This window comes from Glycine max, chromosome 20, assembly GCF_000004515.6.
Source record: "Glycine max cultivar Williams 82 chromosome 20, Glycine_max_v4.0, whole genome shotgun sequence".
Taxonomy (NCBI): domain Eukaryota; kingdom Viridiplantae; phylum Streptophyta; class Magnoliopsida; order Fabales; family Fabaceae; genus Glycine; species Glycine max.
In genome coordinates this window covers 37,045,469-37,069,292 of record NC_038256.2, presented here as the reverse complement: position 1 = coordinate 37,069,292, position 23,824 = coordinate 37,045,469, and the positions used below count along the sequence as shown (strand labels likewise).

The following is a 23,824-nucleotide window of genomic DNA, read 5'->3' as shown; positions in this document are numbered from 1 at the left end:
AATATTATCATGTACACTCTTTATCATAATTTTTAATGAAAACTTTGTTTATTAATATTCTTAAAATACTTATTAAGAAGATTGTAATATAATATATATATATATATATATATATATATATACAATGAATTATAAATTTACTTTTATTTTTAGTAATGATCGAAATACTTCAATTTTATTTTCTTTGGAATAATAAAGTAATTTTGAAAAGTCAAATAAAGAGAAAGGTGATGAGTGGTCGAGAGACGTTTTGTTTTGAAAAAGGAAAATAATGGTAGAGCAATGAATCTGGACATACTTTTTTTTTTCTCCAAAAGGACAGAATTTTGATTAAGTTTGGGGTACTTACCGAATGGACCGCGTTAATTTTAGGAGAATCATAACATTTTGAAATATGAGTATGAAGAAACTAATTTTCTTTAATTTAAAATGCATTATAGTTCTAATTCATTAAAAAGGAAGAATAGACATATTTTATTCGTGTGGCTAAAAGTGTCACAAAGGATTTTTTTGAATTAATAAGTAAACATTTATGCTATAAGATTTCTTGTAAAAAGTTATAATAATTTACCTTACATTTTTTTTACAGCAATATTATACCTTACATTGAATAGTATTTATAAAAAAAATATTATTATAGCTGTCAAAAAGAATAATATTATAAAAAGTACTATATGATTAATTTATATTTAAAATAATAGCATGCTAATTATTAACTTGTATAGGGTTAAATATATGTATTTTTTATACCTGAAAATATTATAATTTTTTATTCTTTAGAAAAATGTTTTTTTGTTCTTATATTTTAGCAAAAACACGTTTTTAGTTTTTGGTGAGAAACCAAACTTACACCACTTCGACAAATATAAAAAATAAAAAGTGAGGAAACTTTTTACATGGAATCAAACTAAAGTTTATAATATTTTTAGAAATTAAAAACTTATAATTTTTCACGGATTATTTAAAATAATAAATAAGAAAGAATGAAGGTATTTTCGTGAGATTCACTAAAATAATTCCACTGATATGTATAGGGAAAGCTCTCCACTTTTATTTTATTTTTTTCATCATTTTTTCCATAATGTTTTTCTTCTACTTATATCTTCTTCTTCTTCTTTTTGGACCTTTTTTCCATAATGATTTTTTTTATAACTTTTTACATCGCTTTTTAGTCTTTTTTTAATTAAATTTGTCATATAATTTGTTATTGTTAAATAATTAGACATCATTTAGAAGATTTATGTAGATTTTAAAAATAAAAATTAGAGGTGTGTAATTTTCTTAAATGTCAAAAAAATATGTATATGTTTTTTCGAAAAGAGAAAAGACATGTAATTTTTTAAAATATATTGAACTTAAGAAAGAAGACTTTAACATAGGGGCACTAACATGAGTAACGAATACTTCTGAAATTTAGGAACTAAACTAAGATTTACTCTAAACAACCTAAGTGTGTGTTTTACTCATGTTAAATGATCTAAAATATTAACTTTTAATGTAATTGTAAACAATATTCTAATATTTAGTCTAAAAAATATTGAACTAGTTTTAGGCCCAAAATTAATTTTAAATTAAAATAACTTATAAAATATCAGATCAAACATTTTATATTTAGTATTACTGTTAAATTGTTTTAAAATAAAACATTCTAATATAAATCACTTTATTTTAAAATGAATTTTATATTATAAATGCTAACCGAAACACAAACGAACAAGTTTGTTGCGTTCCGAAGTGGTGTGAGCACCAAAAACAAAAATGGCCTCTGAAGTCTGAAGGAGTGAAGATGGAGATGCTCCATAATTAAATTAGGAATCATCATGTCTAATCCTTCACTGCTCTCAAGTGCGCGTGGATATCGTTCATGCCATGCGTTGTTCCAATCCATGCATGGTATCATTTCATTATCCCATTTCCTGGTATATATACGAAGTACATGCGTGTTGTTGTTCCATGTAACTTCCGCAATCATCTGCTTCGAAAATTCCCGAAAATTACTTGCAACGGAAACTCATCCCATTTCAAAGGTTGCAAGATCCCAATTAAGGATTTGACTTCGAAGTGATTATTGAATGTTCAGTTAAACGCCACCTTCAAGGACACAGAATAACAGAACAAGAGGACAATGCAATTAAGTTTCATAGGTTCATTTTCGAGGATTTTGAGGTTTCTAATATAAATAATTATTTTATCGTGATCCTTAGTTCGCATGTGTTTTTCTTTACGATTTGATCACAGGGCGCGACCCGATAAAAAATTAAATACACAAATAATTATTATATTATAGATTTAAGTTTCAAAATACGTAACTAAATATCTTTTAAATATGTCTAAAAATAACCAATAAATCACTTTATTCTAATACTTTCTCAATTCATATATAAACAAATCTAACTTATTTCGTCTATATTTAATGATATCATTCTTAAAATATTTTTTATTTAATTGTAATTTTATTTTTGTTAATTTCATTTTATTTATGATATTTTTTTAAAAATAATTTTATTTTTTTAGTTGACATCAGTAAAATTAAGTTATTTCAACTAATTTTCTTAATATGTGTAAAAATAATTATTTTTGCTTATAAATGAGTCTAGAGGAAACATGTCTTATGAAATTTTATATTAAAGTAGTTATTCAAAAAATTTTAATTAATACTTAACTAAATATCTTTTAAATATGTCTAAAAATAACCAATAAATCACTTTATTCTAATACTTTCTCAATTCATATATAAGTACTTAGATTCAAATATAAACAAATCTAACTTATTTAATCTATATTTAATGATATCATTCTTAAAATATTTTTTATTTAATTGTAATTTTATTTTTGTTTATTTTATTTTATTTATGATATAAAATTATAATGAAAAAACATTTTTAAAATAATTTTATTTTTTTAGTTGACATCAGTAAAATTAAGTTATTTCAACTAATTTTCTTAATATGTGTAAAAATAATTATTTTTGTTTATAAATGAGTGTAGAGGAAGCATGTCTTATGAAATTTTATATTAAAGTAGTTATTAAAAAAAATTAATTAATACTTAAATTTATTTAACCAATTTTTAAAAAAGTTTACCAACGAACATTCAATATAATAAAATATTTTTTAATCATCATTGAAACAATATTTCATCAATTAATTTCTAAACTCTTTAGGTTTAATAATTTGTAACATATTTATATATTTCAATTTATATATTTTATTATTAGTAATAAAATAATAATAATAATAATAAATTTTTCTTTGATAATTTTAAATGTATACATATAAGAATTTAATTAAAATTCACTAATAGTATAAATGGTTTTTATACTATAAACCAACTTAAAAATAACATATCATTAAGAATCCATACGAGGTTTAAGTTCTAACTTTTTATCAATTCATAGAGTGGACTTAATAATAAGAAATTGTTGAGCAATTCATACGAGGTTTAATTAAGTTCTTAGATTTGGCATGTTTTATGAAAAGAAAAAACCCATCACAGTCCTGAATTACTATTAGCTAACAGTTGTGAGGTGTGGTGATCTTTCCCTGTGAAGACGTAGGATCGACGCGGTGTGAGAGGCGCGTGGCGAGTCCATCCCCCAAGCATTATATGTAAAGAGGCAGCAAAGGCAGAGGATGTAGTGTTGTTGATCGAGGGATGGGAATGATTACTGTCTCCATTTTGTTGGGAAACACTCTTCTTCTTGTTGCTGTTGCTCAGAGCTTTCACCACCCAAAACAATATGATTTGTGTGAAGAGCTCATTATCCCCTCCGGTTACCCCTGCTCCCAATATACGGTTCTCTTCATTCTCTTCACGTAGTCAACAGCTATGTTGTTTAGTTTTCACGAATTCATCACGTGGACCGAGAAAAAAGTTTTCGTACTCATTACCACTCCATGCATCTCCATTTTTAAATCAATATTATTTCGTATTTTTCTGTGTAGTATCGTACGTTCAGAATCTGAGAATTGAATAAAAAATTCTTCCTTTGTTTGCTTTACCTAGCTAATGGATAATTGCATGGCTAAGAAAGTGGTGGCTTCTTTGTTTTGTTTTGTTACGTTTCAGATTCAAACGAAGGATGGTTTCCTGCTAGGTCTTCAGCGCGTCTCTTCTTCTTCTCTTGGGCTTGGGTACGATGGAGAACGAGGCCCTCCGGTTCTGCTTCTGCTTCTGCATGGCTTATTCATGGTCACCTCCTCATTTTACTCTTCCTAATAACCATGCCTATGCAATAAATAAAGTTAAACAATGCAATCTGTTGCGTGCGTCAATCACATACATGAACGATACATCCAACTTTTTTAATTTGTTTTCCATTTTCCCATTCCATTTCCTATCTTAATTGATCAACTGGCTTTGGCTTAGGGATTTCACGGTCTATTATAAGTTATTTCCACTTTATATATATATATATATATATATATACACTTATTTTACTGCTGAAGATCCAAATGGCATGGTGGTTATAACTTGTATTTGATAGTAGCGAGTTTCCAAATGTTGTTGTAACTACATTCCACTGTCATATTTGCAGTTTCTGTGCTGCATGTGTTTGGGTTAGTGTTCAATTTTGTATCAAATTTTAACCAGTCTTTTTTAGTGTGAAAATCTTTTTCAAGTTTTAAACCGTTTGAATGAATCTCAACACTGATTTGTTAATTCCATCTGATACAATCAGGCAGGTGATCATGCATGGTTTATAAATACTCCAGATCAATCACTTGGCTTCATACTTGCGGATCATGGTTTTGATGTTTGGGTAGGAAATGTGCGCGGAACACGCTGGAGCCACGGGGTAGCTTGCTTTCTCCTTCACGTTATAAAATTTATGGAAGAGTAATTGTACTTATCGTAAATGCTAGAAACACATTATCTGTTCCATTCTCTATTATATAGTACTATTCAATAAAATTTATTAAAAATTACAAAAAAATTGTAGTTCTTATATTTTATTTAATAATTCTTTTTTTGTAATTTTTAATAAATTTTAAATAACAAAAAATAATATGTTAGAAAGTACTATATTGATAGCACTCTTCCTGTATTTACATATCTAACTTCTACTCTTCTTCTTGTATTTACATATCTAACTTCTACTCTGTCATAAATTAAAAAACTTAATTATGTGTGATTATCAGGTATTATGATCACATGGTGACTTTGGACATAATTTAATTTCTTTTTATTCATATATCCAAAAATGAAAAAAAAATCATTAGGTAGTTAGGGTTCGATTTTTTTCACCATGATTATGTGAATTGCCCGATTAATTTGAACGTGGGTCCCTTTGTAACATTTTTGGGATTGGAGTTGGCAGGACTTAGCCATGTATGATCTTGCAGAAATGATCAATTACATTAATTCAGTAACAAACGCAAAGCTATTAGTCCTCGGGCATCCACAGGTATTTATGATTCTTGAAACCATCCTTTTCACCTGCTCTTTGGTGGTTGCTAGCATATGCATTTTATATATTTCCCATTCTTTGTAGGGTAAAATGTCTTTCGCTGCCTTCACTCAACCGGAGATAGCAGAAAAGGTTGAACAACTGAACCACAAAAGGTTTGATATTTCAGTTTTCCTTCTCTATTTGTTTTTTCACCTTTTCTTTTGCATAATGTTCTTCAATGTATTTCTAGCTTTCCTAATTTTCAGAATTGAAAAATTAACCATCTCTTCCCTTTCTCTCCAAACCCCTCCACCCTAACTCATACTACAAGTGAAATTCATCATTAATTCGCAACTAACTAATGCAATGGGGATAACAAAGATTCGTTTGAAGGCAACAGGGAAAGGTGACGCCATTATTCTATGGTTTAAGGCGTCATTAACTTTTCTGGCTTTAATAACAATTCTTTCTTTCCACCAAACAAATATTACAGGATACAAAAAGATAAATTTTATCTTGAAAATTGAAACTTCCCAGCTTAAGAATTTACAACAATCACAACCAGCCTAAACATGTAATCAGCTCTTTGAGGCTGATTGGAAGATAAAAACTGCTGTCAAGACACCCACCAGTGCTGTTACTGCAAGGGCAACTGTAGGCAGTGGAGTTGGGACTCCGAAGTTCTGCAAATCAAAGTACAGGAATACTGTTATTCTTTTGCAACTGATAATTATCATTAGGATTGGTGAAAGGGGACAAAGTAAACTCCATAAAACCTAGTATCAGCTAAGGATTCAGTGAGTTGCACTTGCATTCACTTAGAAGCTTGAAATACTTCTACTTAGTTTAGATGCATCAGAAACTTGTATGAACCCATATGCTTGATTCTAAACTTAATAGTTTAAATTTTGAAAGATCAAGAACAAATACTCAGACCAGGTTATTTATGAATGATAATATTAAAGTATGGGTGAGAAAGATTGACATATTAGGTAGAATATCAAATTAAACTTTCGATAGGTGGAGAGGTTATAAAGTGGGAGGCCAAAGCCAATAAATAATATAATGAAAATGATAATTCCTCTCCTGGCTCAAAAGATGGCAAGATGGAAACAAATGTTTGATGTCTAAATCAGGCCCGAAGTAACTCAGTAATTATTATATGGCATATACTTGGTAAAATTAGAACGAAGCCTGTACGATAGCACACCTCAATATTCAACAGGCTCCTCTTAGGACTTGGTTAACCCAAGGCACAAGGAAGAAAAGGAGGGAAGAGTGTGCAGAAAGAGAAGCACGATACACCTCAAGATACCAACAAGCAGGATCCTCTTCAGAACTTGGTAATTAACCACAAGGCAGAAGGAAGAGAAGAGAGGGAGTGAAGTGTGTGCAGAAGGAGCAACTGAAATAATGGTAAAAAACGCTTATAATGGTTCAATGATTTGAAGTATAGGCCCAAATCTTCTTATGCAGTCCATTTCCTTCTCTAGCTCTAATATGAGCAATGGTAAATGGATATGCAAAAATTCTTCTAGCTAATGTTCCCTTGGAAACACACTGAATTTTGAAATTCCCAACATTCACACGTACAATAGTATCATATACCTCTAGGAGTCCCTTTCCAGTAGAAATTTCAACAGTGATCGCTACTGCAAAGCCAACCATGGCTAGTCTGCCTAGCCACACATCCAGACCATTCCCTTGTTGGGTACTTTGCTCACATCTTATTGGAACAGGGATTGCTTTGCATGCAGCTTTCCTTCCATGATTTCTTTGAATCACTACAGACAAGTAAAAAATAGCTTAGCTAATTAATTGGAATCCTATTTCAACATTACTTTAGTTCCACCCTGCCCCCAAACCCATAAATGGAAAAAGCTTCATAAACATCATAGACGATTAAAACTACAAGTCTCAAGTCTCAACTTTAAATACTCAAATAGCGTGTTTGGATTCACAAATCACATCGAAATACCGCAAACATAATTTTATATAAATATTTACATGTTTAATTTCATGTAAAGGAATTGATTTTGAGTGGAAGCAAATTTAATTGTGTTGAATAATTTTTTTTATAGAGCTTTACTAATGACATACTTTCAGAATGAAAATATTCAAACCTAGATCACATCAATTCTTTTAAAAACACTCACTCAAATACAAACAAAATGTTTGTCCTTAGAATTATTTCAAGAACTAACCAGAAGATAATGGTAAAAGAAAAAAGGGAAAAAAAATAAAGTGACACTCCATAAAAGAATGCGGAGATATTGCAAGTTTTTAACAACACAAAAAATCGGCAGCAATATAAGAAGCTTTAACTCATAAGATAGAAAGTATTTTTCTTTTCCTTATATAGAAAATACCAGATTTTGCAGTATAACGAAACGAAACTGTAAATCATCTGTTTATAGAAGATATTGACAGACGGGCTTACATTTATAATTGTGTCAAAAATTAAGTCTAGGATCCAACAGAAGTGCTAAGTACTAGTGAAAAGGGAAGTAGTGGCCTATAGTAATGCTCCTGCCGCAAAATTTATGGACATGTTTTCATTCAATTTGAAGCCCACAAAACATAATATGAAATTCTAAGACGTTAGCATACTCTGCAAAGAGTTCTAGTTCACGAGTTCTACTACAATCCGATTTCCAACTATGAGATGGAAAAAAAAAAAGTTCTTTTGGTTAGAATAACATGTCAGAAATTTTTTTAGGAAGAACCCAAGATAGCTAAGTTAGCAGAGAATTAAATTTTGAAGTGAAGGGTAGAAATTATTGAGAATGGAATGCAGTGTTGAACGCAAATCTCAGCTTATAAAGTGATAAAATATGATAAGGAGTAACCACAGGAACTATAGCTCTTACAGAGTGGGGAACCAACGATGAATGATGGTCGAGTTGCAACAAAATTCCGATGAGGAAAGTGAGCGGTGGGAGAGCATTTTGGTGGAGTGAAAAGACGAGCAACTGCGACACACTTCAACTGAGAGTTAGAAATTGAACCTGAGACTGTTTACAATGAAAGTGTTAACAGAGAGGGAGGTTACCACCAGAAGAGATTGAAAGAGAAGCATAGGCTTCAACAAGTGCCATAACTCAAGTCTCAAGTCTCAACAATGCGGTGCCTCGTACTATTGTTTATCCCTTGCTTTTGAGCAATCGCGTCGCGTCACACGTCAGTGGCTCATAGCCTTAGCCTCATACTGGTTCACCTATGACTATGACCATTCATATTTCACACTCCTTAACTTCCACGTCGCCTCTTAAATGATTTTTTTTTCCTGGTTAAATGATTTTCTTTTCACTGCATTTTAATAAGTTCAATAATCTAAGTATCAATATTTAAGTTTAGTTTTTGTTTTATATATTATTATTTTGGTTTTTATTATAAGGTTTAATTAATTTAACAAGTTTAAAAATTTAGTTAATTTAACTGTGAACATTAAATTTATCTTACATTAATATTTTTTCTAAAAATCATCCATGTGAATAAAACTAATAAATATTAATGGATTAGATTTATTTCACTATCCCGCAATTATAAATTGTTAACCATGATAACTTTCTAAATTTTTATAATAATTAACGGTAATAATTTCATAGTTAATATTTCTCACCAAATGTGAGAATGAATTGATGTATATAATTCCTAATAAAATTTAAAAAGTTGATATAGTGATGTACAAGTGGGGAATTATATATTTTTAGTAAGATAATTTTTGTTTGATTTTTATCAAATAAATAATTTTTAATGGTAAAAGTGATATAAACTATATTCAATGAAAAGCAGGATTTCTAACCTTTAATAATACTAATAAGTAATAACTTTAAATTTTTTTTACTATTATTAATATGAAAAACAATAATTATACTTTTAGTATATCACTTAGCATAAAAATGAATTTATGTGAGATATGTTAAATAAGAAGTAAAACTAATAAATTTCATATGACTTTTATGATTTATCTAATAATAATAAAATATATAAATATTTTAACTCTTAGAGGTTGTCTAGAATGAAAAAGGTTTGAAAAATTCAGTTTCTCTTATTTATTTATTTAATGTGGTAGAAATTTAAAAGAAAATGAAAGAAAATGAAATAAGTGAATTTTTATAAGTGAAGGAAAATGAGCAGTTTAATAATCTCTGATATGTTTGATTGGATAAAAGAAAATAAAATAAAAATTTAAAATTTAAAATTTAAATTGTAAAGAAAATGAAAGATAGAGAAAATTTTATTTGTATTTTTATAAGTGAATTTTTATTTTTATTTTTTCTCCAGTAGAATAAAGTGTTTCATTAATTGTATTTTTTTCTCTTTATTTTCTTTTCACCCATTTTCTCTCCCAACAAACAAACAGACCATAAAAATTCATCTCATCTCTAAAAAAATTCTGACAAATTTACACCATTGACTTGGGTTAGAAGACAAGTGATCAGAGAGACTTAGTTTCAACTAAACACACGGTAGCTTGAGTCTTTCATGTTCCAGCATTTGGGTAACTCTAGATTTCCACTTGATGGCGTTTGCACAGTTGAAACCTCACCCTTCTTTGGCTCCTCTTCTTGCAGAACCACTCCCACGTTGCTCCGTCATAATGATAAAGCCAGAGATCCTACTTCTTTTTTGTTTCAGCCTCAACAAAGTTCCCCGCAACACTTTCAGGTTTTTAGAATACCTTTTTAATCACTCTGGTCTGCTAGTATATGAATTTGGATATTTGCTGTTGGTTTGCTTAATGTGGGTGGGTTAAGGCCTTATCTAAAGGGTGCCTCACTTTTCCATGAAAGATTGCATATAATTGATTGAACATTTGAATCCAAACAGTTTTTATTTGGAATTAGCTTTTTTTCTGTGACGATTTTTTTCATGGAGGCAACTATATACTTTTTCACTGTAATGTTTAATGGATTGAGCATTTCTTTCAAAGATTAAAAAAAATGGTGGTGGGGTGAGCTTTAGTAAGAAACTAAAAATGTAAAATCAAACGATTAATTTTGGTGGTTTTGTCCATTAATGCTAAAATCGTGGAAAAAGTGCGCATTAGTACTGTTACAAGTTTGCAAAATCTGCTTCTTATATGCCAATTCTCACACTGAACTGCACTTTGAAAATGGTTTAAGAATTTGACGCCAGAGTTTGGAACTTGTGATCCCCTATCAATTTCCTCTTACCTGATACTACTGCACGTTTCACAATGAAGTATATGCATTTGGGAAATTGTCTCTAAATATACTCTATTTTAATAGTTATTATGACACTGCACTGTAGGGTCTTGCTATGGCATTGCTATTTCTAATAGGATATGCAGTCATCATATTTGAAGAATATCTAGGGATCAATAAAAGTGGAGTGGGACTGTTGATGGCTGTAGGCTTGTGGGTGATACGGAGTATTTGGGTAAATGATTATCTTTTCTGTATTTTGACTCTTGAGATTATTGGTTAATTAATGATTAGTCAGAACTTTATGTATTCATGGTCAAGATTTTGAGATTTTAGGTTGGTGTTTGTCTCAAATTGCATAGCACACAGCATACAGCAACATGCACTTGATACATCTATTCCATATGCACATTTCTAAAGTACAATTGAAAAATACATACCTTTTTCTCTTTCTTGGGGGTTGTTTCTTTAATCTTTGTAAAAGATAAGGAGACTCTAACAAGGATTATTAGAACTAGGACAATTTCTATGTATCCAGTGCCACCGTGTTCAAATTTATGACCTTTCCATGTGCCCAGTCTTTATGTTGAAGTCCATTTTCAAGAGTTCCCCCCTCTTACAGAATTTTTTTGAGTGTCTTAAAGGATCTGATTAATGAATCAATAAGTAGGAAGTTTTTATAGGAAATCATTGTGGGAGTACAATGAAAATCTTGTTGGGTTGCATTGGTAACACCTTTTTATAAAAAATTTCCACTTTTGGATTCCTTAACTTTGTTAGCATTCTCCTATTTTTATTTATGAAGATAAAGATTTAGGATAAGGTGGTGTGGAATGGGGCAACCTCCCCTCTCCCTAGAATTTTTATGTACCTGTGCTTGGAATCTTTCAACTTTCTTTGGCTGAACAATACACAAATCTCTGAAAGAATGTTAACACTTGATATGATTTCTTGACCTAAGGAATCTAAGTTAATTTGACTCAAACTAGATGACAGTTTAGCTTGAAGATTGTGTGTTCTTATTTGAGGACTAAACTTTTTTAACAACTGATAGCTGCCTGCCTACCCATGAACAGAATATGTTGTTTTTTAAGAAATGTAATTTTCTACCATTGATATGCTGTCAAATAGGTTGCTCCTGACCCCAACAGTTACTTTCGCCGGTCTCCCTTGTATCAGTATCCCAATAAAATTTCTTAATAAATGATAATAGTTCACTTACTGACCTGTTCTGTTAGTTACAGATTCATAACAATGTGTATGTTTGGTTTGACGTTAGAAAATTGATTTTGGGTCTAGAATTAATTTTAGATCTATTTTTACATGTTTGGTTTCACGTTGCAGAAGATTTCAAAATTGATTATAGGTCCAGAATTGACTCTAAGCTAAGTAACTTTGAGTAGCTTTTGTGTTGGATTGGAAAATTTATAGAGTTTTACTTTTAACTTGATTCTATAATGAAAACATCCAAATATAAATCGCATCACTTTCAAATCAATTTCACAAAATCAGTGTTGTTTTGTTTGTCATTGGAGAATTTATTCTGAGTCTTGAATTGATTTTGGATACATTTCCGCATGTTTGGTTTCATGTTGGAGAAGAATTTAGAATTGATTCTAGATTGAAGCAACTTTGAGTAACTTCTCAGTTGGATCCAAAATTTTATACTGAATTCTACTCCTAACTCGATTTTATAATAAAACATTTAAACGTAAAGCACATCACTTCAAAGTCAATTTTAACCAAAATCAATTTTACAAAATCATTTTCTTTTAAAATCAATTTTGTCAACGCTCATCCAAACACGCACAATATTGGTTGGTGTCAATTGAATCCCCAGAGTCTCTTCTCTATTGAAATTTGAAATGTCCATTCATTGCCCTGATTGTAAGTCTACATTTTGAAGTCATTTTATCTCCTTCTTTCTTTGATTGGATTTTCCATTGCTGTTTGCTTTTATTCTTTATGGATTTGTCTATAGGCTCCATCAACTGATATAGCTGTTTCAGAGCTAACTCATGCATCTGCAGAAGTCAGTGAAATAGTGTTTTTCTTGCTTGGTGCAATGACCATTGTTGAGATAGTTGACACTCATGGAGGATTTAAGCTGGTTACAGACAATATAACAACCCAAAACCCACGCCTTCTCCTATGGGTGGTAAGTGCTTTCACTGCTCTGTCACTGCATTGTTGTTCAACATTACAGTCTATGGTCAAATTTGGATGAAACACACAAGAGAAGGGGCTCAGATTCAAGAGCTCCTTCTTACAAAGGGGTCTAGTACTATTTATTTAGGCTGTGCATCCATGATAGCAAACTTTTCAAGAGCAAATTCTTCCTCTCCCCCTACTCGAATTCTAAATTTTCTGTAGTTTGCATCACTATTTTTTTTGTCTCTAATGGAAATTGACTAATTAATGCTTAATTTGCAGATTGGATTTATTACATTCTTTCTCAGTTCAGTTCTAGACAGTCTGGCATCCACCATAGTCATGATTTCTCTGTTGCAGAAATTAGTACCTCTGTCAGAGTATCAGAAGTATGTGTGTCTGTTGTTAACTTTCACTGTAATGGTTTGTTTTTGAGTTGAAGTACTAAATATGACCATATTAATACAACAATAATGATTGACTGGGGACAATCATGCATCATTATACTTCTAAAGCTTCAGATCTCTGGTCCTTACTGGAGAAACTTGCGTGGCATTACTCTTGCTTTTTAAATTCTCTTACAAAATTTGAATGCTTATTTGATTTGTGGTCTTAATAAAATTTTCCTCCAGAAATGAATTTTGATCATTTCAATTTTTCATTTTCTGCTAGTACCTATAATTGATAGGTGACTTGAAATGGTATTAGCCTTTTCCTTTAAGTTTAAATCTGCACTTGTGATGGCTTTCTCGATGTCTGTTGAGGGAATAAACATTCAACCATGTATGTGAATCTTCTAAGTTTTCTGTTTCATTCTCCAACTATTTGGAGGTTTGTCTGGCTACATTTCATCATGTCATCAAGAAGTTGATTTGGATTCTATTTGCAGGATATTGGGAGGTGTTGTTGTAATAGCAGCAAATGCTGGTGGTGCATGGAGTCCTATTGGTGCTGTTACCACTACTATGCTGTGGATAAATGGCCAAGTATCTGCAGTGCAAACAATGAAGGTTATCTGTTGGAAAATTCTTCCTGTTTCATACATCTGTTTGGATCATGTGAAAAGTTTGTGTGGAACTACATAATGAAGCACTAGTAGCATCCTGAGATATTCTTTGGATATAGTAATTAGAAATATAATAATAAGAAATGCTAGCTACACACTTTCAGAAATGCTCTTTTCAAGTCACACTCTTTACTATTGGGTGCATTGTTTTGTGGGTACTGCTCCCTTTCTAGTGGGTCATGCATAAATTTCACCCAATAACAAAAGGTGTGTTGCTACTTGCTAGCCGTTCTCATACATAATATATGGCCATAAATTATGATTTCCTCATTCACACAACTTGTGCTACTTATATTTGATTTCATGAACATTTTGGATTCGACACAGTGCAACATGCAATTAACAAGTATCTGTAATTGCATTTTCTTTATTGACAGGGTTTGTTTTTACCTTCAGTCATTTCTCTAGTTGTTCCTCTGGTTCTGATGTCCTTGACTAGGTAGAGACTCTTCTTCCTACACTGCAAAAGTCAGCTGCAAAAGCTGATTTGAATAGTAAGATTTAGCTTAACATATAATGTTAGGAACTTGGCAATTTCTCTATTGAAGTATCCTAAAAAATAGAAAGAAAAGAGGAAAGATTTGAAAATATGATGAAAGTGTTATTACTGAATAGGAGGTACAATAAGCCTTCCGAGGACAATTTAGATGATGCTAGTTCTTTACTTTTTCAGTGGAGTTAATGGGAAGGAACAAAGGTCTCTGGATGTCTTTGCCTCTGAACCGATTGCTCCTCGAGGGCAACTTGTTTTCTCAGTGAGTTTAGGAGCTTTGATTTTTGTCCCAGTGTTCAGGTCCCTCACAGGTTTACCTCCGTACATCGGAATGCTGCTCGGACTTGGCATGCTTTGGATTTTCGTTGATGCTATCCATTATGGTGAATCTGAAAGGCAGAAGCTAAAAGTGCCACATGCTCTGTCAAGGATAGACACTCAAGGAGCACTATTTTTCTTGGGAATTCTATTATCCGTTAGCAGGTAGTGCGGAAATATATTTTAATTTTTATGCTGTGATAAGTTTTGGACAATAACCATGTATCAATGCATTAAAAACAATTATAAAATACATCAAGTCATCGACAAAAGTGTCATTGTCCCTTTGAGTAGTAGGGCATTTGCTATGACTTAATAGGTCTGATATCCACAAAGTCTAACATTCTGGAAAGATGATATATTACCTTGTTTTTACCTTTTTCCTATATTATGAGATGCATATATTGTTCTTTTGCATGAACTGTGATTACATATTCTTTTGCTGACATATCTTTAAATAACCTAGTTACTTATGTTAGCCGGTTGTATGTGATCAATTTTAACCATCATGTTCGGCAGCCTGGAGGTAGCAGGGATTCTTCGGGAAATAGCAAATTACTTTGATGCACATGTCCCAAGATGTGAACTGATTGCAAGTGCTATTGGACTAATATCTGCAGTAATAGACAATGTTCCATTGGTTGCTGCCACAATGGGAATGTATGATGTCTCTTCTTTCCCTCAAGATTCTGAGTTCTGGCAAATGATTGCATTATGTGCTAGTACTGGCGGATCCATATTAATTATTGGCTCAGCTGCTGGAGTTGCGTTCATGGGGATGGAAAAGGTGGACTTCTTTTGGTACTTACGGAAGGTACTTCCTACTGTACACTTAGACATATTGATGTGATAAAATGTTTGTGCATAGTTCATGAGAGACCTCGTTTATGTCCTTTTTGCAGGTTAGTGGCTTTGCCTTAGCAGGTTATGCTGCTGGTATTGCGGCCTATTTAGCGCTTCATAATCTCAACATCTTCCAACCAACACTTGCAGAGGTTCATTTCCTTTCTGGTTCTTAAATATGAAATTGGGACTTCATTCGAATCCATTTTCATGATATCTGTTGACTCATTGGCTAGCATACCAATTACAAATAGTATTAAAATGATAAGATCGAGTATTGAATTTCATAAAGATTATGCTTGTACTCAGTGTTATATATATATATATATATATATATATATATAAAATGATTAAACAATTAGTGACTCAAATCAATGGATTAACTAGAAATATAAACTAAAATGAATTAACTATAAAGTAAGGAACATGAAGGTTAAGAAAACAAATGCTTGACGTTGTGAGATGGTGTTGATGATGAGTTAAGGAACGTGTTGAAAGCTCCACGTACTAAAACTACTCTTGATGTAATCATAATAGATTTTTCGCTTTTTAACATGAATGTGATTATTATATGCATTTTTTAACATACTCTAACCATAATCTCTCAAGTGAAAGAGTCTAAATCACCTAATATCGTTCCTAATCCCTTAAGAGTTATATTAAATCATTTGCATTACGAGTAGAGATGCCTAAATAGGTTAGACAATACCACTCTATCCCTAAACATAAATTACCTAGATGTTCTTTCCAAGTTTTTAGCATATAAACAGTTCATGAATATAGATGATCAGACCATAGACATGTGACTGAGCACAGGAAAGAACAATTATATCAACATCATATTGATAGATAATTTAAAATCATTACATCAAATAGAGTATGGTTTGTAGAGCTCCCAACAACGGGTGGTTTTAGCCCCTTATTGTCATGAAAGACTTACAAATAAAGGTGGGATGAAAGGGAAGAAAATAGATCAGCCAGAGCTTCAAAAATGGATTTCCTTCAACAATAGTTTCCTTTGTTTTCTCTACTTCCTTGTTCCTTTGTTTCTTGGCTTTCTTCATCACTTAGGAAACAATTGTTTCCTTTCTTTTTATATGTTTCACCAACTGATGAGCTAATCAGAACTTAAGCGTGCATGTCCAGTTAGATCAAGTGGTCACACGCTAAGCGTAGGATACACGCTTAGTATGCTTGCTCGTCGTCTTCCAAAGTTCATGCAAACTTGAATTATTTGTGTAAACAAGAAAAATAATAATTTGGCCGTGCATTCTTAGTCTGGTTTAGTGAGTTCTTGCTTGTTTATTTTGCCTTTTTATTTGAAAATACAAATAATAAAACTTTAAAGGTTAAAAGAATCACCTACTAAGAAGGCTAAATTGCAATTAGGTCTCCTTTATGATGCATACTTATAACAGCAATGTTAAATTGCTATTTAACACGAGATGAACAATAATAGGAATGACTATTGTTCTTTAAAAGTAAATATTGATTAAAAGGTTAAAAAAATATATGAAATATGTTTTTGCATGCATGTTTTATGAAAAGATTTTACTATAAAATAGCATAATTATAATATTTAGTCTCTTATTAAGTGATTCGTTATATTTATAATTTTTAGAATAGATAGACTTACCTAAGGGATATTGAATTACACTTTTAGGAGTCAAAGTGATTGTTTACCCAATTCGGAATCCAGGACTCCATTTAGTGTTCCACTTAAAGCAAAATGTAATCATCTCCAGCATAACGTAATATAGTAATTCATGAATTTAACTTGGTTTACAAAAGGGAATGGTCAAGGTTGAGAGGTTCTACTGAAAGACGGTATCCCCATTCTAACAAAGGTTGGGTCTTTTGATGTTGGCGTGAGTTTGGAAGGTTGCATGATACTCTAGGCAGATAGATCATTGGGCATGATCAAAAAGGTCAGAGCATTTTGGGTTAGGAGAATGTGAATGTTAGTTTCCTATACTTTACTAGAAAATATCAATGAGAAACACAATAATGTGTGTTATGCTTACGAGTATATTGCTTAATATATGATGAATTCTAGGGTGAACCATTAGAATAGACCATTAAATATAATAATTTTTTAATGAATGATCAGAAATGTATCTAGCAGGTTAAAATGATTGTCTATAACAGGCCATTTTAAATGATTGTCTATTATGTTGCCATTTAATCATTTTCGTAGGCATAATAGGTCGATCTATTTTGGAAATTATAAATATAAATAATCACTTACTAAGAGACTAAAATTATAATTATGCATCATAAACACACCATTGTGATTTTTGAAACAAGATAGAGAAATGATAATTTGAAGTATTGGTCAATTAACAGTAGTCGGACAATGTTTACTTGGATTACATAATGTGGATATAACTATAGTGAATGTTCATTAATAAGAGTCATAAGGTGTGGGGTATGAACTATTGACGACAGTAGAGAGTAGTAGGAGAGATAAGGATGGTCATTGCATGTGATATGAGCTCTTGGCAAGAATGGTGAGATCATATTTTTTTAAGGAAATTTGTACGAAATTTATTGAAAAGAATGAAAATAGATCTTACTTCTCAAAAAGGATGGATAACCTAGTCCACGTCATATTTATATCAAATCAAACACTTTTAGAAGATAAAAGAGACTAAGACTTTTATTAAAACTTATTTAACTAAAAAAATCATTCAAAGAGAATCACTTGCTAAGAGACGAAAAAAAGTTTTATAAGTCTAATAGTTCTATCTATTCTAAAAATTATAAATATAAAAAGTCACTTGATAAGAGATTAAATATTATAATTGGAAAATTACTATTTTATAAGAAAATGTTTTCATAAAACATGCATGCAAAAACATATTTCATATATTTTTTAACCTTTTAATCAATATTTACTTTTAAAGAACAATAATCATCCATATCATTGCTCGTTTTGTGTTAAATAACAATTTAACAATGATGTTATAATTATGCTTCATAAAGGAGATCTAATTGCAATTTAGCCTTCTTAATAAATGATTCTTTTAATCTTTAAAGTTGTATTCTCTGTATTTTCAAATAAAAAGGTGAATTAAACAAGCAAAAACTCACTAAACCAGACTATGAAATGCACAACCAAATTATTCTTTTTCTCATTCCCGCTACACGTTTGATGATGATGCATCAAAACCGAGAACATCCGGCAACCATGCCCAATCCAAATTACAAAAACAAATAATAGGAGCATCCATATCATCTTACAATTTAAGGAGAATGAACTCTTCCACAAGAGGAATTCCTCCAATATTCTTCCAAACTGACGTCAACATCAAAATAATAACCTACTAAGAGACTTAAAAAAGTCATCTAGAAAAGCATATTAAGTCGCCATTTAAACATTTTTGTAGGCCTAATAGGTCTATCTATTTTGGAAATTATAAATATAAAGAATCACTTACTAAGAGACTAAAATTATAATTATGCATCATAAACACATCATTGTGATTTTTGAAACAGGACATAGAAATGATAATTTGAACCATTGGTCGATTAAAAGTATTCGGACTTAATAATAAGTCACTATGTTGTACAATGTATGACCTAGTCCACCTCATATTTCATATCAAACCAAACTTCTTAAAAAAAATGAGACTAAGACTTTTATTAAAACTAATTTAATAATAAATAAAAAGTCATTCAAAGAGAATCACTTAAGAGACCAAAAAGAGTCTTGTAATAGTTCTATCTATTCTAAAAATTATAAATATAATCACTTAATAAGAGAATAAACATTATAATTAAGAAATTGCTATTTTATAAGAAAATGCTTTCATAAAGCATGAACAAACATATGTTGCAAAAACATATTTCATATATCTTTTAACCTTTTAATCAATATTTTCTTTTAAAGAACAATAGTCGTCCATATCATTGTTCGTTTCGTGTTAAAAACCAATCTAACACCGCTATAATTATGCATCACAAAGGAGTTAGAATTGTAATTTAACCTTCTTAGTAAGTAATTATTTTAATCTTTTAAAGTTTCATTCTCTTTATTTTCAAATAAAAAGGAAAATTAAACAAGCAAGAACTCGCTAAACCAGATTATGAAATGCACAATCAAATTATTCCTTTTCTCATCCCCTTAAACTTACCGGCCTAATCTAAGTAACAAAAACAAATAATAGGAGCAACCGTTTCATCTTACAATTTAAGGAATACGAACTCTTCCACGGAAGGAATTTCTCCAATCTTCTTCAAAGATTCCTTGCTAGGTTGTTCGTCCACTCCAATTGCCATAACAGCTTGCTTGCGTGGAGCAATTCTTCCTACGCTCATGAAACTAACATTCACGTTCTCCTCGCCCAAAACGCTCCCAACCTTTCCAATCATGCCTGGTTGATCTACTTGCCTACACAGTATGATGCTACCTTCCAAACTGACATCAACATCAAAAGACCCAACCTTTGTCAGATGGGGGATATCATCTTTTACCCGACCCTCAACTTTAATCTCCCCAGAATCTGATATAGCACTAGCAAATCGGGATTCCACATTAGCAATCTGGACCTGAATGAATTCTAGTGGATTCTCAGGTGAACCATCAAGAATAACCCTCTCCTCAGTTATCCTGATCCCTCTTTGCTTAGCAGTGAAATCAGCATTAACCAAGTTCACAAAAACACTAGATATAGGCTCAATCAGACCCTTGGTTATCATGGCACGGAGAAGACGAGTGTCCAGATCATCAGGGGCCCTAGAGGTGGCATAAGTGACCTTCACTGTTTTTACACCGCTTCCTCCTGCGACCAGCTGGACAGCCAGCCTACCCAGTTTCTCGGCAAGATCAACGAATGGTTTTAATTCTGTCAACACCTGCACTCACAAAGGAAAGAAATAGATGTCAAACTTGGCCAAACCCTCACTTAAACCATGTTTAATTCATGAATCTCATTATATTATGATATGCTCACTAAAGCATGACACTAAAAGGAACACTCCGGAATTTTAAATTTGAAAAGACAGTCATGGAATAACACTAATTCTGTAATTTCCCTGTATTTCCAGTAGCTTTGATCAGATTTATCAAACCAAACTTTGACATTAAATTAAGCATTTAGTTTAAACAACCATTTGAGCAAATAACAGCTAAAGTTAATAATTAAAGAAAATAGGTACCATCTTCAAAATATCAATTTCAATATGAGACAAGTTATACATTTAAATAAATAAATTCACAATGATATTCTCAAGGCAAACAGCTGTAGCATGAAGTTAGATATTCATCATGAAGTTGAGAACAGTATAGACAAGGGATAGTAACAATGGCAATTTCATCAAATAATGTTATTTATTACAAAAAGGAAGAGGATAAAGATGATATAATTTTTTCAAGTACCTCTGAGGGAACCATTGGTGCATTTACTGCAGTAGCGGCAAGCTCCCCTTTCAACGCACCAAGGACAGCTTCTGCTATTTCAATAGCCACACCTTCCTGGTCATAATATTCAAGAGTTTTAAAAACATTAGTGACGAGGTAATAAAAGGAAATGCTCATAATCATATCAAATGCTTTAAGTTACTTACTTGAGCTTCCATGGTACTGGCACCAAGATGAGGTGTTGCAGTAACGAGCTCATGCAGAATCAACTTGCTGTCTTTGGGTGGTGGCTCCTCAGTGAAAACGTCAAGAGCCGCCTGAAACAAAGAGACACATCACAATCACTTGTCTCTTCAGTAAGCAGAGATCCAGTTATTCACTTTTATATTAAAGTGATCGATTAGTGCTTCAAATTGGAAATGGCAAGAACCTGAGCTACAATTCCAGAATCCAGTGCCCTAACAAGTGCATCCTCATCAATGACCCCTCCACGAGCAACATTGACAATGCGAACTCCTTTCTTCATCTTCGCAAAAGTCTCATCATTGAGCATCTTTGATGTAGCAGCCGTGAGAGGCATATGTAGAGAGATGAAATCCGCAGTGGCAATGGCCTCCTCAAAGGTCACAAGCTCCACACCGACCGCCCTCGCACGGTCAGCAGGAGCATACGGGTCATGCGCAATGACAGTCATACCAAGCCCCTTGGCACGGCGAGCAACTTCAGAGCCCACCTTCCCAAATCCCAAGATGGCAAGTGTTTTCCCAACCAAGGAAACTCCCACATATTTATTTCTCTGCCATTTCCCTGATTAACAAGGACACAAGTAAATCAAAACCAAGCAGCAGTAACTCAATTGACCAGAGAAACTAGAAACAGAATCCACAATACCACAACACAATACTGATAAAGCATTACAAGAAACACGGTATTCAAACAATAAATCATAACTTCATCTCTCTCTCTCTCACTCAAACACACACACAAAAAGATCAGTCACACGAATTTATATATCAGGAATAGCAATTTCCTCGTTTATAAGACGGAATATTCAATAAAAAATTCGGTTCCATATATTCAAGAGACGTTCCCCTTCAAGCATAACAAAACATGTGAAACTAAACAAAAGGAGGCATAAGAATAAATAAAAAAAAATAAAAATGACGTAAAACTCAAACTCTTCATAAAACATTTCAAATCAAGCATAGTTCAAAAACAGGATCCAAATCTAAATTGAAAGATAACTGACCGGCTTTGACGGACGCATCGGCCTGAGCGATGTTCCTGGCCATGGCGGCAAGGAGTGCGATCCCGTGCTCGGCGGCGGCGACGGTGTTGGCGGTGGGCGCATTGACGACCAAGCAGCCGTGCTCGGTGGCGGCGGCCAGATCCACATTATCGATTCCGACACCGGCTCTTCCGACGACTTTCAACCTGCCAGCGGAGGACTCAAAGACCTCGCGCGAGACCTTGGTGCCGCTGCGCACGATGAGGGCGTCGCAGAGCGAGATCTTGGTGCAGAGCTCCTCGGTGCTGAGGTTGTAGGAACAGTCGACGTTGGCGAAGTCCTTGAGCAGCTTCAGCCCCGCGTCTCCGAGCTTCTCGGCGACGAGCACCGTGGGCTTCGCGTCGAGCCCGGCGGAGACGACTAGCACGAGAGGGCGGGAGCCGCGGTGGCGAGGGCGGAGCGAGACGGAGAACGCGGAGGAGAGGGGGAGCTTCGAGGAGAGAGAGAGTGACGGAGATTGGAATCGAAGGGTTTGGGATGTGGCGGTGGCCATGATTTGATTTTAGGGAGAAGAATGAGAGCGGGCGAAGAGAAGAGTATGGTGTTTGAGACAAGTGAGTGAGTTGGGGTTTTATAACGATAGGGTTTATCAGTTACCTTTTTCTTTCTCTTCTAATTGTTATTATCAATTTATCATATCTAATGACTTATTGTTATTGTCAATTGTATTTATTATTTATCTATTAGATGTGTGCGCCCCTTGGATTTGTTGGGGATTATTTCGGCACATTCATAAAAGGATTCAAAATAATGGTTAACAAATTTCTAAATATATTTAATATACTTTTATTATGATATATTATAATAAATGTTTAAATTTTTCAGATATTATTTAACAAAAATGAGATTTAAAAATGACAGTATTATAACAATTTAGCCAAAAAAAATTAACTTTTAATGTTTAGAAAATATTAAAAAATCATCTAACAATAAGGAAATTATTGGGGAATTTATAGAAATATTTAAAATTATTCTAAAATAATGGTTAAAAAGTTTAGGAATTTATTTAATATTTTATTATCATTTTCCATTATAATAAATATTTAAATTCCCCAATTATTATTCAAGAAAAATGAGATTTTTAAATGATGGTATTATAAGAATTTAGCTAACATTGACTTTTAAGATTAATTCAAACAATTATAATTTATTTTTTATTAAAAAATATTGTTTTATATTTTAATGTAATATGAAAATAATAATAATTGGACCTTTACCCGGAATTAGATTTACTTAGGTTTGCCAAATTCTCAACCAAAATTGCCATGCGACTTTATTTAATGAAAGAGAGTCTTGTAAACAAATCAAAACTTATCATGCTCTAGAAATATATAAATGATGCGAACAAGTATTGCATAGATTTGACGGAGCCAAAAGAGTTTCGCATTAAAATTATCTTAGATCAATAAAATTAGTTGTGATGAATGGTAATTTATGATAACATTTTGTAATATATGTTTTATGTAGTGATTGTAATTTTTAACAGGATATTTCAACTGAATAACTCTGAGACTCGTGTTTATCATAAAATTTATCATCTAAATTTAAATATAAATTAAAAAGATATGACCTAATTAATATATTAACTCAACTCAATTGGTTAGAGTATGCAGCAACAATAATTATGGAATTTCACGGTGTTTTACTGGATGTAATTATGCTTGGTGAGTGTAACATCAGCCCGTTGAAGGCCGACATGGGCTATATTTTTTCCCAACAGTTTTACACAGGCCATAAAGG

General features: G+C 32.2%; 3 protein-coding genes across 5 annotated transcripts; 1 reads left to right on the top strand and 2 right to left on the bottom strand.

The window, feature by feature from the left end:
• Positions 1-3,654: 3,654 nt before the first annotated feature.
• Positions 3,655-15,718, top strand: LOC100808095 (sodium/proton antiporter 1). Of its 2 annotated transcripts, XM_006605911.3 has the most exons (14): positions 3,655-3,795; positions 4,069-4,191; positions 4,682-4,798; positions 5,321-5,407; positions 5,495-5,565; positions 9,970-10,063; positions 10,670-10,798; positions 12,545-12,721; positions 12,997-13,103; positions 13,604-13,724; positions 14,158-14,219; positions 14,454-14,756; positions 15,111-15,405; positions 15,494-15,718. In XM_006605911.3, exons 1-14 carry the CDS (start codon positions 3,655-3,657, stop codon positions 15,608-15,610), a joined length of 1,944 nt encoding a protein of 647 aa, XP_006605974.1. In that variant the 3' UTR covers positions 15,611-15,718. The 2 variants fall into 2 exon arrangements, with proteins under 2 accessions (XP_006605974.1, XP_003555967.1); XM_003555919.5 differs by lacking the exons at positions 3,655-3,795; positions 4,069-4,191; positions 4,682-4,798; positions 5,321-5,407; positions 5,495-5,565 and adding an exon at positions 9,742-9,864.
• LOC100500418 (uncharacterized) lies at positions 5,824-8,631 on the bottom strand. 2 transcript variants are annotated; one of them, NM_001250826.2, is made up of 4 exons: positions 8,448-8,502; positions 8,263-8,364; positions 7,001-7,176; positions 5,824-6,075 (listed from the first exon to the last, which is right to left on the bottom strand). In NM_001250826.2, the coding sequence occupies exons 1-4, from the start codon at positions 8,488-8,490 to the stop codon at positions 5,971-5,973; spliced, it is 426 nt and encodes a 141-aa protein (NP_001237755.1). In that variant the 5' UTR covers positions 8,491-8,502; the 3' UTR covers positions 5,824-5,970. The 2 variants fall into 2 exon arrangements, with proteins under 2 accessions (NP_001237755.1, XP_006605308.1); XM_006605245.4 differs by having other exon boundaries at positions 5,842-6,075; positions 8,445-8,631.
• A 3,802-nt stretch (positions 15,719-19,520) lies between the features above and the next one.
• On the bottom strand, positions 19,521-22,660 carry LOC100808771 (D-3-phosphoglycerate dehydrogenase 1, chloroplastic). Its single transcript, XM_003555230.5, has 5 exons — positions 22,046-22,660; positions 21,227-21,603; positions 21,003-21,113; positions 20,815-20,910; positions 19,521-20,291 (listed from the first exon to the last, which is right to left on the bottom strand). The coding sequence occupies exons 1-5, from the start codon at positions 22,575-22,577 to the stop codon at positions 19,620-19,622; spliced, it is 1,788 nt and encodes a 595-aa protein (XP_003555278.1). The 5' UTR covers positions 22,578-22,660; the 3' UTR covers positions 19,521-19,619.
• Positions 22,661-23,824: the final 1,164 nt, after the last annotated feature.